The 17513-nt window shown below is 33.6% G+C and overlaps 1 protein-coding gene across 2 annotated transcripts in view; it reads left to right on the forward strand.

Moving 5' to 3' along the window:
* The window catches only part of LOC120778160, an 82637-nt gene that overhangs the window by 56762 nt on the left and 8362 nt on the right, over positions 1-17513 (forward strand). For both annotated transcript variants that reach the window (XM_040109886.1, XM_040109887.1), the window contains exon 3: positions 7354-7454. In XM_040109886.1, the coding sequence (XP_039965820.1) occupies positions 7354-7454 (101 nt within the window). The remainder of the gene's footprint in view (positions 1-7353; positions 7455-17513) is intronic.

Consider the following 17513-nt stretch of genomic DNA (forward strand, 5'->3'; position numbering starts at 1 on the left):
TGCCATAAGCTGTAACTTTTTTCATCGCATCCTATTTAGTAATTTCATCCTGAGAAGTTATATGCAATAACAACGTTTACCAATCATTCAATTTTATTATCAAAGTAATCGTTGTCCAATTGCAACTTTTCGTGCGCCTTTGCCATTTTATGGTCTTAATAATAGGCCACCCGCCCGCTTTTCGTCGAATTGTTGAAATTTTCGAGCGTATATTTTCTTTACATAATGTTCAAATGCCAATAACATAAACAACCGCTCGAAATAATTAAAATATTGCTGCCGTTGAGGCAAGTGTTCCTGAAGACCACAATTTGTTGATTCCAAGACGTTCCCAAGAACTGGGACTAACTCAAATCGCAATCTGGCAGATTTTGAGAAAGGCTTACGGCTTGCATTCATATAAAATTGTTCTCACTCAAGAACTGACGCCAGAGGACCACCGTAAACGTCGTGAATATGCTGATTTTGCCTTGAGACAACTTTCGAGAAAAACATCTTCTTCAATGGGGCTCACTTCTCATCTGAGTGATGAGGTAAATAAACAAAACTGTCAATTCGAGTGCGAAAAAAATCCACAAATTATTTATAAATAAACATTACATTAACCTAAATTGACAGTTTCGTGGTAGAATCATCGGCCCATACTTCTTTCCAAATGAAGCTGGGGATACCGTTACTGTCAATGAAGAGAGGCATAAATCAATGTTAAGCAACTTTTTATGACAGCAATTGGAAGAAGTTGATCTTGACAAAATCGTGTTCTAACAAGACTACTTCTTCATTCGCCTGAACAAAAAATAATCCTGTAAATCTTTCTGACAAGTAAGTTGTGCCAGAACTTTTCACGCGCACAAATACTTGACTTGAAAACAAATTTTTTAGTAAAAATCACTTCGGAGTATTTTCAACGAAAGCAAAGCAAAAGCTTAACAAATTACTTTTTCAGTGAAAGCAAAGCAAAAGCTTAACGATTTAGCAGCCAAACACGCAAAAAGGATCTTAATAAGAAGTGTTGTCAAAGCTTCAACAAACAAAATAATTTAGATATTACGCATATTTATGCCATTTAAATGGTTTCGACCAGATGATACTTGATACATACTTCCAATAAATTTTTTAATGTTCAGCGCTATTATTCAGAAATCCAAAAATGTTGATATTACTACTTAAACTTGCTTACATGTGTCCTTACAATTTCTAAACATGACAACCGCAGAGGTTGAGAAGAATAAACTTGTCTTATTTCTTGTACTCATTGCTACTTGAAAATCCTTTAGTGCGTCCAAAAATAATGGTGTTAGCGAAAAGTGAATATTTTCATCTGATATAGTATAGGAATCCGTATGTACTTCATCTGTTGAACTGACTGAGTAACTTAATCGACGAAACTCATCTGCATAACATTACTCTAACAGCGTTTTTCTTAAGTCAGACCAATCGCAGACTAAGTACTTCACAGTGTAATATTAGTTATAAGTTCTCTTCATGATTTGTTCGGAAGTACCGCGTTCTTTTTCAAACCATAGCTGGGGGCCTATTCTGTAACTCGATTCGAAAAAAAATTTACTCGAATTCGGATTTTTTATATTCTTTAACTCGATTTTCGGATTTTCAAGCCAATTTTCCAATAAAATATTCGTTAGCTTTTGAGTTGTAGAAAGCGAAAACGAAAATTGTACGTATTTATTCTGGCACAGGGTGGTACAACTTTCGGATAATTATAAAGTAGATCCGAATTTCGAATAGAATACATTTTCGAATCGAGATACAGAATAGGGCTCCTGAGTTGATTTTGATTTTTGTCTTATAACTACCTCTTTACTATACCAAAAATCTCTTTAGTTATCTGAAACTTTTCGGATTCATTCAGTGATGCTTTTGATGTAAAGAACTGATTATTTTCGCAAAATTAGAAAGAAAAATCATTTTCCAAAAATGCTCACGAAATTATAATATTTTTTATTCTGGCATTTTTCTTTAATAAAATACATCTAGGGCTAAAATAATAAGAGGATCGTGGGAAATTTAGAAAAATTCTATAAGGAATTTGTTTCACAGGGACAGTGTAGTTTCATGAACTATCGAAAGGAACTTATACTATACAATTTATATGGCCATTAGGTTTCGAGAAGTTTTCAATATGATCTGCTTGTGTCAATATTTTAATTTAAGATAATGCAATAATACTAAAAAAAATACAGATTAAAGCATGTTTAGTTTAAGGATTAAATATATTATTTCCTCTTTTCTTAGTCATTAAGTTTCATATTTATTTAGGCAAAACCAACAAATAATGTTTATATATATGATAGATAGATAGAAACGACTGGCGCGCTGTTGTTAACTCGGCTATAATCGCGTAAGCGGTTTCTACGCCAATTAAAAAGAAGAAGATATGATAGACTTAAACTGTTTTTCCCACATAAATTGCCACCAAGTAATGGTTACAATAGTGACCAATGACCAATAAAAAACTCAAAATAGGTAATTCATCAAAGGCTTCCGCAAAATCTCGTTTTCAAAGTAACAACAAAATTGGATTTTGGAAAATTTCGAACGAAAACAAAGCGGAATCCATCACCTTCAACGACAACATGAACAACTCCCACCATTTCATTGTAAAGTGATGTGAAACGAGTTTGGTGTTCTTGCAATAATCTCACCACCTTGGGCCCTACCGCTTGCACGCACGGTGGCTTTAAGTGGCAAATATGCATTTGACGTGTACACGATAATAAATTGCCATAAAGTAGCTTAAGTTTACAAAGGCAACGACCGTTGCATTTCATTTAAATCACACTTTAAAGCCAGTTTCTTGTGTGTGTGTGTGTTAGTGTGTAGCAGCTTCGGCCACTGCATTATTGTTACCTTCCGTGAGGGCGTCGCCATTTGATATTTCTATGCATATTAGTTACCTTCTTCAGCGATTTTTACTCGCACCGCGTGTTGTTCGCAGATTTTTTTGCATTTTCCATATTTATCAGCTTCACAACACTTTAACTCTTATGTGGATATATGCATATATAATACATAAATATGTTGAAAAGTTACTTTAGTGTTGCTTGTGTGTATGCGCGCTCATTGTGTCCGTCCAATGTATGGCAGTGACGTTCAAACAATACCGTTCACAAGTGACCTTGCTATGTGGGCCGTCAAGTTTTGACTAATAGCATCACACATTAAACATCACACTTCAAAGAGCGCACACTAAACACCACACAAAGTTCCCTCGTTTCTTTGTAATTTTGCGGTGAATTTGTTAGTCATAATTATAAAATGGGTCTTGCAAGTGATTAGCAAATTTTGATGCCCTTCCATATATGTACTATGTATATACTATAAATATATGTTATATACTTTCAATGGGCAAATAAATATATATGTACAAGTATGCATGAAATTAGAGTAAACAATAGAAAGTCCTTGTAATGTTGTTAATATAGACATTCATTTATAATTAAAAATTATATATTAAAAAGGGTTTACAGCTTAGTTTTACGGTAATTTTAGGGTATTTATGAATATAATAGAAATAGTAATGCAAATTACTCATAGCTTTTAACTCTGGCTTTAAACTATAAACGCCCACTCGGCGTTGCCTGAAAACATAATAGCGCGCAATCACTTTCTAGTTTGAAATTTTCTGCAAAGTTGAAATATGAAAGGGAACTAAGCCCCCTAATTATTTCCTATTTTTTACGCAGCCTATTTTTTTACTACTTTCGCTTCGAATTTCTCTTAACACCAGTACTAGCACTTAGTAAGTGTTGGTTAAATTTATTCCAGTGCCCTCATCCAATTCGTGGATTTTGTATAACAATATAATTACTAATAGGAAAACCTGGATCTTTTATTGTGCATATTTCAAAGCAGATAAAACAATTTTCAGTCTCCATGATTTTTCAAGTAGCCATATAAATCATCGAAGTCCGATATGTTCCGATCACGGAGTTCTACATTAATGGAAGAGCCTACGGTCAAACAATTATATAGATGCCATTTTATTTTAAACCTCAGAAAATTGCATATGAATTATAAAGCGCGATCAATTTCGAGGCTGCTATGTTTTTTAAGAAAAAAACCACAGAAATTTCAAACTAAATTAGGACAATTTATTATCATTCGAAAGAATATTATTTGGCATTAATTTTTTGAATAGTATCTCTTTTAAATGTTAGCTGCGGCTATGTTTCAAATGATCCATCCGTAAAGTCCAATTTGCAATGATTTGTTCGAGCATTTTGACAGGTAACTGGCGAATGACACGCGTGCTGCTTTAATCTAAGACCTAAATCGAAGTGGGATTGTCTGCATAGACTTTAGACTTTATATATCTCCACAGGAAAAAGTCTAACGATGTCAATCGAACTTCGCAAAACGTAAAACTATCTGCTCACCGAAATCTTATTTCAATTAATCCATTTATTGATGCGATGTATGAGAAATAGCGCCGCTCTGTTGAAACCAAATGTCCCCGAGATCACAAGCTTCAATTTCAGGCATTAAATAGTCGGTTATTATTGAGCGATAACCGTCGGCAATGACGGTTACGTTCTTACCGGCATCATTTTTGCAGAAATATGGACCGGTAATTCCACCGGCTCAGAAACCACTTTACACCGTTGTTTTTTCTGGATGAAATGGCAGCTCTGGTATCTCTTCAGGTTGCTCTTCGCCCCAAATGCGGCGTATTTGCTTTTTTAAATACCTATTAAGCCAGAAATGGGCGTCATCTCTGAACAAAATTTGACTCGAAAACGTCGGATCTTCTTGATACCTTTATGAGCCCATAGAGCGAAGCGATGTCGCTTGGGAAGGTGGAATGACTTCAGTTTTTGCATAAGCAGTATTTTGTGCGCTATCAATTTAAGATTTCAATCAAAATGCGCTCTCAGTTATGATTGCTATATTTTCTTCACTGCGTACTGAACGTGGTCTATTCGGTCGAATATTATCCAATAGTAAATGCTGGGTTCCAAGATCGGTGTTGCTAACAGTACGCTCAATAGGCCGATTATATTGAACATAAGTTGAGCGAAGCCCACAACACATTCTTTACAGAATGTGAATTTTCATAATTAAGTTGAACGATTTCTAAACGTTGTTCAGGCTTCAGTCTTTCCATGATGTAATACCAAACAATACTGAACAAAAATAACATGAAAACTTGACACGATTTACGCGTGAACTGTCTGTTATTATAAAGGAAATAACATAAATGTTAATGATTTCCTAACCTGGAGCCTCCACAATTCATCTTATTGTGATGTGTTTTCCAGAAAAAGAAAGAAAGATGTGAAAATCATGAGGATGGAGCATGATGATTTGGAGAAATTTAAATCTTGTCGTTATCAATATCGGCACTCTCCAGAGAGAGTTGGCTATCTCTATTTCTCTGATTGATTTTGTCATAAGTATCATCATGAAAGTTCAACTGCTTATATCTGGATTAAATTTAAAAGCAATTAGTTATAAATATTCAATAAATTTGTCAAAATTCACACTTACAGCCCTTCCATACTGCCGAAGTTATCATGGAGATTGTGAGTGGAAGTAATAGCTGTCTTCGATTCGCTATTTCTCTGTCCGCTTCTGCTCTCATGCCAAAAACATATTCATCTGAAATCTATCATATTAGCATAGGGTTGCACTACCAGCGCTCATCGTTTGTTTGAGCATCTCACTTTCGCAAGTGTAAGTTTGAAGCAACTTAGTCATTACTCCTAAGTATATGATATTATATAGCTTTACTTCCTCTCAGAAATTATGACATAATATTCCATGAAATCTGCAATCGTATCCTATCCAAAAACATGATTTAAAATTAGATTGAAAATTTATTTTCTCGAACTAAATATCTGGCTTAAATCTGAACGATATCTGCTCACTATATAAAAATCTTTATCATACATAAATTTGCAAAGGATACAAAGCACCTTATAGCAATAAAAGTGAGAGAAATTCTTAAATATGTAATATATAACCCACAACATTCTTTCTTTTTATATACTGAACAGGGTATATTAAATTTGAGACGAAGTTTGTAACATGTCATTATCTAATTGGCTGATATGGCAGCAGACTAGGAACGTCATATAATGACTATTGTAAAAGCTGTCAAGAGGTATAAGAAGAACAAACTATAAACCATCCATTACTTATACGAATGACAGATGTTGCACAGATAACATTTTTTGTACTGATGAACATCATTAAAAGCACGGGGTGGCTTAGAAAGAAGACAATAACAACCGTTGGTATCACAATTAACCTCTATAGGCTTAGATGCGTTGTCAGATAGCCACTCTCCCAAACTACCTAACTTGTAACACCCAGAAGGAACATCGTAGACTTTATAAAATATATATGTATTTATATACAAATGTTGAACACGATGAGCTAAGTCCGTCTGTCTATAGTTATTAGTCCCTCATTTGTTGCTATAACAATCGATTTTAAATGTTGCTCATGAACTTTTCTCCTCATGAAGCTGATATTGGACCACTATATCATACAGCTGCCATACAAACTCAAATTCGGAATCAAGTCCCTGTATGGTAACCTTTTTCATTTGACGAGATATTTTCGCCAAATTTTGCATGGATTATTGTTCAAAGCAGCGCTGCAATCTCCAAAAAATCGTTCAGGTCGCGTCACTATAGCATATAACTGCCATTCAAACTAACCAATCAAAATCAAGTGCTTGTAAGTAATCTGATGGGTTATTCGGTGCAACCAAAGTTGAAGTTTTATACTTTTTTTCATCAAAAATTGGGTTTAAACAAAATTATCAAGTTATTTGCGGAATACTGCAACCATACACACTCAAACCAAACATATTCTTGCAACCGCCTATAAATTGTAATTTGCGCGTGATCTCGCTGCCGGCCTGTACTGCGATCACAAAATGCCTAAAAATACGACCTTTAAAACTAAATGCATATGTATTAAGTTCAGCGTCATAAAATCAATTAAATTAATTTGTATGTATGAATGTAAGATCGTTAAAGCGCCATTGCAATTAAATTTAACACCCTTTTGGTGAGTTTCTCTTTGTCTTCTTCATCTTGTTATTATTATTATACTCCATCTTCTTCTTATTTATCATCTGCTTCGGCATTTTATTTTATTGTATAACCAGCTGTCCAGTTCTGCTTTAAAAACCATTGTAATTAATTAATCTTCTCTTCTCTCTTCTCTTCTCTATTTGCATTGCCTTTGTGGTTTGCCCACTTGCGCGCCGATTCACACATCACTATTTGCTGGTGTATTGGTGTGACTTAATTTGGTGGATCACTACTGTTGCTGACGTTACTGCTGCTGCTACTGTTGCTGTTGTTGCTGCCGTCACAGATTGTCCGAACTGTGTGGACGAGTCTCAATACAATAACAAATGGACAATGCCGTTGCTCAAACTGGGCGAGAAGCGTTACTACCTCGGCATCTTCTTCAAGGTAAGCCAGTTTCCGGTTCTGTTGAATTTTTTGTATCAATATACGAGTAGTATAAATTGCATATGTAAGTGTTCTGCCATTTAACTGCTTCAACATACGTGCTCATATGTACATATGTACTCATATATATATATACTTGTATAAGGTCGTGCAAACTGTGCCTGCGCTTAAGCACGTCTCTTCTCCAGCTCCCCAGCTAAACTTGTACGTAGCTTGTAACATTGCACGTGTGTTGAAAATCTGTCAACGGCATTTTTTCGTTTCGCTTGTGCATTTTCCTTCTGATTTTTGCATTTTACAGCTGCCAAGTATTGCACTGAAATAATAATAAAGCCATGGGAATTTTGCAATAAAATTTTGTAGTCTGACATTTAAACTATATTTTTCATGAGAGACGCTCAGACAGACTAACGGTTATTGCCGTACATATGCTAGTGCTTGGAGCATTGTAGCTAATGCAAAGGCTAAATAAATTTTAGAATAGCACATTTGTTGCTTCTTTTGTGGCGATCTGTGCGAAGCTGTGCAAAATCATAGGCGCTGCGGGCAATGCAGTTGGCTCTTTATGAGCCATCAAACAGAAATGTGGGCGATGTAAATATGTAAAGCGACTTTAAGTACATCTCAAATAAATACAGCTTACTTTGGTGCTTAAGCGCTCATGATTTAATAGCAATAAAATTAGTAAGTATTTAAGGCAGCAAATAAATGGGACGCTTTTTTATAGTGATTCATGTTTTTACTATAGTGTGCTATAGGTAGTTAGTGAAAACCTGTGGCGCTGAGAGGGCAGATATTACAATTATTTATAGAGCATAATTTTATTATTGGCTTCGCATAACTAGTTAGCGTTAACCCAGTTTTCGCCAACTTTATGGTTAGTTTTTGGTTCTAACTTACCAGTTTGTTTAATAAGTTTTGTCGCTTGATAAGAAAAATACAATTTTATGATTCAAAATACACTTTATTATTCAGTACAATCTCCCTGAACATTAATACCCTTGCTCTCATGATGTTCCAATCTGTGGTTCCCATCCCTGAAGTGTGAATCCGGAAGGTCTGCAAAATACGCCTCAACAGCCATTATGACCTCTTCATTTGATGAAAAGCGCTTGCCACGCATAAATTTTTTGAGTTCTGGAAACTAATGGAAGTCGCTGGGGGCCAAATTTGGTGTATACGTTGGATGCTCCAAAAATACGAAATTAAATTCATGGATTTTAGCCATTGTCAAAATGCTCTTGTGACACGGTGAATTGTCCTGATGAAAAAGGATTTTTATCTTCTGCACACCAGGTCTTTTTTATGAATTTTTTCCTTTAACTGGTCCAAAAGATTGCAATAATATTCAAAATTAATTGTTTAACCAGTTTGCAAGTAATCCACAAACATAAATCCTCTCGCATCCCAAACAACTGATGTCATAACCTTCTTAACCGATATCTGGACACGAACTCGTATCGAAGCCGAACAACCAGGTTCACATTACTCTTTAGCCTCTTGTTTTGATTTAGGATCATGGTGATAGACCCAAGTCTCATCCATAATGATGAATCGATCCACAAACTCTACTTTATCCTTTTTAAAACGCTCCAAATGTTTCTGCGAATGTCCCATTCGAATGTGTTTTTGTTTTATTGTTAGCGAATCCGGCAAAACCCAAAATTAAACTTAAAATATGGCTCACACTGCCTAATGAGATGTGTAGAGCATCTACTAAATCTCTCTCAGTCAATCGACCATTTTCCCAAACCATATCCTGTATATTGGCTGATTTGATTGATTTCTGGTGTTGATACGCTTCTTGGACGTCCTTCACATGGATCGTCTTCAAGGCTTATACGATCACGTGTAAGTTCAGCAACCCATTTTTCTACTGTTCTAATTGTAGTTGAACAATCATTAAACACTTTTTACATTCGTTCGTGAATTTCTTTTTGTGCTACACGTTCCAAAAATACACTCTTATCGAAAGAGAAAACTATTGAACAACCTAGTAACAAGGTAGAACAACTCAATATCATTTAATCGATATAGACTATTGATATACTGCATCCAATTTACTCACCTATTAGTGGTGTTCTGACAAACGAAGGTTCCTAAAAGTGTAAAGCCACCTCTAAACCTCTCAAACGGTTAGAGGATAAAAAAGCATCTTGAAAACACTGCTTAAAAATATTTGCATATTTTGTATATTGTATTTATGTACATATAATAAACACATAACAAAAGCTAACTTCGATTTTGGCACTTCCGCTGGATTGCAATTCACCAACACTAAGCGTAAAATTAATTCAACCACACAATACATTATATAAGCACAAGCTAAATAAAACAAGAAGCAATTAAAATTAAATACAGATACAATGCAAGTGTGTCCGATTTGTGTTAAAACAAATTTATTACTTCTTGTTTAAAAATCACGAAAATCTAGTTATTTTATTATTTTCCAAAAAAAAAACCAAAACTTGAGTAACCAATGTACAATGAGCTTAAAAGAAAGATTTATAGTTGCATCATAAAAAATTGCTAAAAAAAAAACAGAATACAAGTTTAAAACCCGAGTTTGAAATTAAATTAGTTCTTCTACTAGAAATTTTAGATATCTTTTGGAGAAACTGGTTTTACATTCTTCTAATTATTTTATAGAAAAAAGGTTTTTTGAGTGAAAATAAAAGTATTCAATAAATTAAATTATACACCTACCAGAAAATTCTGAATTTAAACATAAGACAAGTACTGCTATGGGCAAAGAATAGTAAGACTTTTTGATTTAAATTTTGTGTCAAAACCCCTTAGTCGTAATATTTTTTTCTAGGTTGGTATGACTATTAGTGCCATCAGTGCCGAATGTCACTTCAAAATAATTATTAGTGTTTAGTATTAGCTTGTCTTTCTGAAATACATAAAGTGCATTCGTCCATTTTTACGATAAGAGAAATTATTCAACAAAGAAATTCCAGTAAATTTTGTGTGCGTAATCAAATTTCTGGTGCCGAAACGTTCAGAATGTTGGAAAAGGCCTTTGCTGGTATTTTTTTGTCAAGAGCAAGTGTTTTTGATTTGTACAAATTATTCAAAGAGGGTCGGGAACGCGTTGACGACGAATCTCGTCCAGAACGGCCATAAACACCAACTGATGCTCAACACATCAATTACATCAATTAATTGATTCTAGAGAATCGACGATTAACAGTCAGAGATCTTACTGACATCGTTGGAATATCGGAAGGATCAGTAAAAGCTATTTTGAAAGATCATTTGACCCTAAGAAAATTGAAAACATGACTGCTTCCAAAATCACTAAATGTTTTCGATTCGAAAAACAGCGTCGCTTAACGTCATGAAACGAATTTTTTCTTAATAGCGGCGAGTCTTTGATCTGTGCTTATGAAGCGAAAACAGACGATCAATCGGTTACCGGAATATAGTGGTAAAGGTGAGCCGAAACCGAAAAACCCACGTCAAAGCAGGTGAAAATTATCTTAAGTTTGCTAGTTTTCTTTGATTATCTAGGTTTAGTGCATTCCGAATTCCTTCCGACTGGTCAAACTATCAAGAAGGAATACTAATTGAATGTTATGCGTCGTTTGCGCGAAGATATTTGTAAAAATAAGACAGAATTATAGGCCGACAACGGTGACACAAGTATATTGGGGTCAAAACGGTATGTCATATGATCTAATTGATCCAAATAGATGTCACTCTAAAGATATCACAACATCGTGTTAGGCATATAAATCATGAATATTTGGTTATGTGGAAGCTCTCAGCCCTGCCTCAGTGAGATAAATCACCGAGTGACGAATTAATGATATTGATGGAAGCAATGCAATTATTCTTGAGATCTGCCCACTGACTTTTTCCTATTTTCAGACCTGAAGTCTATATGGACACTAACCATAGCTTTGTAGCTCGTAGCTTCGTAGGTATTATCTATCCTTTTTTTAAAGTTGGATTTTATTTTTTACTTAGCTTGCTTTAAATATTAATTAATAAAGGAATTTAACCACAAATATTTTAGTTATTTAACCATTAGACCTTTCCGCATAATTTATTACGCTGTACATATTACTTATCGAAAATACTGAATAAAATATGAACTATATAGGTACATTTAAGGATAAGATATAAGGTGATTGCGATTAAGTAGTAGATTTTTAAATAATTTTCCAACTGTAACTGAGTTATATTATTTCGTTTATGCTATATTACCTTTATGGATCTTCGTGACCATATGTGATACAGGAGAAAGGCCATAGGTCGCAGTGCAAAACCTCAATTCTTTTTTATCTATCTATGCTATGAGTATTACATATACTCAAATAGCTTGTAAAACTTTTGGCTTCTATGTGTCAGCTATAGGACATGTGTCACCTTTAGGATTCCGGATGATCTATCAAATTTTTTGTCAATTTTTCGAAATGATTCACATAATTTATGTTGTGTCACCCTGTGACATCTCTCTTATGGATGGAGAAAAAAATAAAGTTTATTCCAGATTTTCAGTTTATAAATAAATACAATAGTTAACTCATAGTACTTTAATTCCATAAATCATTAAAAATCAGTTAACTAAATTGTAAAGAGATCAATCTTTATCTCTTATTGAGTTATCCTAACATTTTTTTTTGTATTATTTCAAATGCTCATGGTTGTCTTTTAGTATTCAAAATTTAAAAGCCAGCACTTATTATACAGAATACACATGAGCATAGCTTAGATATTCTCATAAGTTTAGCATATAAAATATTCATGACTATTAAAAACGAATTAATAGCAAATATCGTATTTCAACATTCCTTACAACTCGTTTTTATGACAAGTCATCGACAGTGGCGCAGGCTACAAATAATTATGTCTTTTAATTTTAAAACTTTTGATGTTTCTATCGATTAGGAATTTCTTATTTATATTAATTAATATTATTTATATATTTTTTTTGATTAAAAATTTTATTAATGAAACAATCGAGGTTTTGGGCACGTTTTCAATGTAATTTATAAAGGTGGAGAATACTATATTGTTTGGGGAGTATTTACCTATAGGAAATGCTGCAGAGTTTCCTATTGAAATCTTTTCTTGTAGGAAATGCTAAAGGATTTGACGTCATTAATCAGTAATTAAAGTTTGTTGAAATTTAAAAAAAAATTTGGGAGAATTTATGTCATTTTCAACTTGAGTAGAGTTTCAGAGAATTACCTAAAATCTATATATTCAATTCAAGTATGAAGACTTAGCTCAAAACAGATGGAACTTCATATCTAGCTGTCCACTATCTAAGCAAATTTGACTAACATGAGGCATAATTAGAAAAAATATTCCATATACGGATTAAAGAAATTTTGATGCGGTCTGACAGCTAAAAAAGAAAAGTCATTAGTTCCTTGGAGAGCATGCTCAAAACTGGGACTATCCTTGAACAGTCGCTGACATAGCGTTATACTCGTATTAATATACATTATAATGAGGAAAATATCTTAAATTTTTTGGCGGGTTCTTATTTCAGATGTTAGTTATAAGACTTGAACATATTTCAAACCCAAAATGACTATTCACCAAGGGCATAACTGGCATAAGCAGATTCGTCACGTATAACAAGTGGTTTCAAAACTGTGCTAAATCGTGATACTCGTAAAAGGTCGGACGAAGTCCCACGACAATGTGTTAAAATATCGCCTCAAATATCGCCTCAAATATCGCCTCTGGCGTTAGTACGGTGCGAGTTTTTAAACTTTGAAGAGCACGCTAATCAACCAACTACAAGTCATAAACTATACATACATATATCTATACGATATTTTGATTTTTACATAATTTTATGTTTTGCTTGGATATATGTACATACATATGCGTATCTGGGTAGCTACTTACGCTCATATGTCTATGCATAAGTCGACTTTAATATTGATTAATTGCTTTGTAAAACGCACGCATTAATTTTGTCACTCACTGTCAGTTGAGTTCACCTAATTTAAGCATAATTATATACGAAAAGAAGTGATTGTGACCAGTTTATAATCTATATATTAATTTATTTAATGTTTAGTTGTTATTTTTTTGTGTTTGAACTTGAACTCGATTTAATATGCGTCTAATGCATCTTTTGTACAGTGACAAATTGCAATTTAGTCGCTACTTAAAGTTTGCTTAAATAAGTAATTAGTTAGCCAAGTGACTGATATTAAGAGGCGCGTGTTGCTTAAGTCAATGTCGCATTAAGGCGTTGCAAATTGAACCGAAGATTTGTGTGACAATTATTTGCTCTATCTATTTTGCATGAAAAATGCATATATTTTATTAGAAACAACGAAGTATTGACGCTTTCGCAAACAACATTTAATATTGTGACAGTTAAGTCAACCGCCAACTGGCATTAAGTCAAGCGCCCATAAGTGATCGTAAAATGAGTAGAAAATAAGCAGTTGCGACTGTTGAAATCAATTAAACACTAAATCATACATATTTATATCTGCTGCATTTAAGTGCTTGCAGATCAGTTTTCTTTTTTAGAGTTATTTCTTCGCTGCTAAAACCAATAAATTAACGATCCGCGTGTCAAGGCGTGATATAACAATAAATATAAATGCAAAATTTGTTCACTTTTTTGACGGCGTAAACAAATATTTGATTATGATTGATTACAATGAAAAATGCAAGGGCAAAGCAACTTTTCAGAATTCTTGTTTAATTTTTTTTTGTTTTAACATCGAATTTGCAACTTTATAGAGTCTTAGTGAATTATAATATCCATATTTTGAATACTGATTTTAAGCAAATTTAAATTTATTTGCACCTAAAAGCATACATAAATATATATGAAGACCTGTAGCGATCGGCTTTGGCTCGCCTAGTAGATTCTACGTGTTTCCATTAACACTAAGAATCTCCTGCCTATGGTCACCAATTGAGAAGCTGACTTTAACTGAATTTGCTTAAGAAACATGTTTGTACTGAGTATAAACGTAATCGTTTGGGTATGTTAAGAGAAAATAAATATTTTCCAAAAGCATGCAAATTAAATAGCAATAACTTTAGAAAATTTTCGAATTTCGAAAAACCGTCGATGTTGTATTTTTCATTTATCGTTTAGAATCAAAAAGCTTTTGTTATAAGAGAAGAGCTCGACCATCGAAGAAAGCAGGTACATGTGGGAAATTTTGTTTCATTAAGTAAGGTATATTAAGGCTATACTAGGGTTCCCTTCAACAATTCGTGATTAGAGAACAAAAACAAAAAAAATTGCTTTATTGTTTTTCAAAAAGTTCTCCATTTAGACCTATACACTTTTGAATGCGTTTAAAACAATTTTCGGAGCACTTTTGGCACTCTGATTGAGGTATCACCAAAACATGCTTTTTGAACGCAGCTACGCTCTCTTCAGGTGTCGAAAAACGTTGACCTCTTAGTTTACTTTCAGTCATTCGATGTCATTACTCATTCAATCAATGTTTTGAGTGCGTAGTCGTTTCAGTCGATTTGCGAGCGCTCATATTATCATAGTGAGGAGTGATACGTCTTCAGCGATTGAGTTTCCAAATTTCTTTACTTTACTGTTACTGTTCTGACTTGTTCTAGTGATATGTTTGCAATATGTCTTGCTTTTCCATGAAACAGATAACCATTTTATTGAAAGTGTTTCGTGTGCAAACAACTTTTGTTGGATTCTGCTCATATGGAAACACCCATAAAGTCGATTATTATTTACTTTCGAGCTCATATGCATAAATCCATGATTCATCCCTTATCATGATGTCATAGACGTGTTTCGAAGCACTGCTTTCGAATTTTGTAACATTTCTTTCGGCCATTGGACACGAGGCTTTTTTGCGCGATTGACAAATTGTGAACAAATTATTTTACAGGCTGGTCTATTTTGGACGACTTGGACGAAATTCCTTTTTGGAGTGATATGCGATCTCGAATGAATTCACAAAACCAGCGATAAACATTGGACTTTGATGGTGCTTCATCTCCAACAATTGAATTAAGTTCATCGATACAATATTGCTGAGTTAATCTATGTCAAAAGTTGTGAAAAATAATCCCGCGAAATTTTTCGCGACTTAATTTCATTTTTGGACCAAGATGAATATTTTAAGTAACTGTAAACAACACAAATATCGCTCGTATGCCAAAAAATTCTAAGTATGTATAATGTCAAATATGTCAAACTGTACGATAAAGTTGTGAGTTGACACAATACAACAAATCTCAAGATATAAAAGGCAACCTACATATATCCAGTTACAAGCCTGAAAGCCTTTTTTGTAAGTTAGAATGCTTTTTTTTTTGAAGAGTAATTTTTTAAAAAATAAATAAATAAAATGTAAAATATATTAAAAGGATGGCAACCCTATTAAATCATATAATAAAACTGAATCTTTCGAAAACTGTGAGACACCTCAACCACATACTGCTCCAAATTTCTTAGTTATGAAATGTTTGCAAATAATTTAAATCACAATTAAGTGGCAACACCATTTTTTAAGTTTCAAAAAACTTAGTTGTACTTATAGTTTTTATTTTGTGTATATTTTATAAAATACATGTCGTCACCTAAAATAAAAAACAATGTATTATCCAAAGAAAAAATCGTTGGCAGATATAATAACCACTATATATTCATTTTATGACCAAAATTCAAATTTTGTTTTAGTATGAGGTATGATAAGCCATATACATATACCCATTTTATAACCCAAACTCCATTTTTTCAATATTAGTGGATGATAACCAATATATACCCATATTATAACCAATATATAACCATTTCATAACCAAAACTCAAACTTTGTTTCGGTATGAGTTTTTTATTATAACGTTTCTTTTTCGCCTGTAAACTTATTAAAAGTGATGTTACGTTATTTCACATTTTGGCTGACGATACGAAAAACTTTATATTCACGAGGCCTGAGGAATAACAATTTTATACAATTAGCAAATAGGAGGAGCAAATCATTAAACATTTGATAACGTCATAGACGCCGTTTATGTATAACATACATACATATATACTCATATGTATATCCACATTTATATATTTGTCTGCAATTTATCCCCAGGGTACCAGTAATAACAATAAAAATTTTTATCGACAGTTCATCTAATTAGTAGACGACCCATTTGCAACACTTTCACTACTTAATAAAGAAACCCGTAAACAAAAGAGTCTGAGTGTCGCTTATACTCGTATACTCGTCTGCTGCCAAGGCATGAGTAAGAAAATGTTGCAAGCAATAACAAAAAAAAGTTGTAAAACATCAAAGCGTCAAACTGTGGCATGCAAGGAACGCAACGAAACGGAACGTAAGGAAGGCATCGAATTAATTGACGCTCTTCATTCAAGCAAGCATATTAACACGACTGATTCACCTGTGTTAATATAATATGCGTCACACATACTATATATGTATATGTATCCAATCATCTACATATGCACACATATAGTGCACTATAAGCACATCCATACATGTGTATAAGTGTACCATCAACATTAAGTTGGTGCTAATTAGATTGTGCAACAAGTTAAACTTACTTGCCGTCAAACACCTTCACTCACATACACATACTATGTAAATATGCCCTACGCATACTCGCATTTATAGTATGCTGAATGTATATGTATGTGTGCTGTTGGAGCAATGGTATAGACCTCGCTCGAGTGATAAATGACACCGAGCAGATGCTGGAAATGCGGCCTAATTAATTAGTTTAAGGCTATTAACTTTCGCTTTAGTTAATATGGAAAAAGGCAGGAAACTCAGCCAGACATTTCTCTGCGTATGTGTGTGTTAATATATGTACATATGTATGTAGATAGCTGTCTACACTCCTAAATTCAAGATGCTTGCTTAGAACTCTTCGTCAAGCTGTATTTTGATTTTTGCTTTAATTTTGAATTTTATTAAATTAAGCTACTCTCAAGAAGTCAAATTATTAATAATTAAAAGCATTTACTATTTCGTTCCAATTAAGCCGCTTTTAAAGCCTTCTCTTACCATCTTGGGAGTCCAATTCAATGTCTCTGGCGTATTTAATTATTGATTTATTGTGTTT

This window comes from Bactrocera tryoni, chromosome 5 (genome assembly GCF_016617805.1).
Source record: "Bactrocera tryoni isolate S06 chromosome 5, CSIRO_BtryS06_freeze2, whole genome shotgun sequence".
Taxonomy (NCBI): domain Eukaryota; kingdom Metazoa; phylum Arthropoda; class Insecta; order Diptera; family Tephritidae; genus Bactrocera; species Bactrocera tryoni.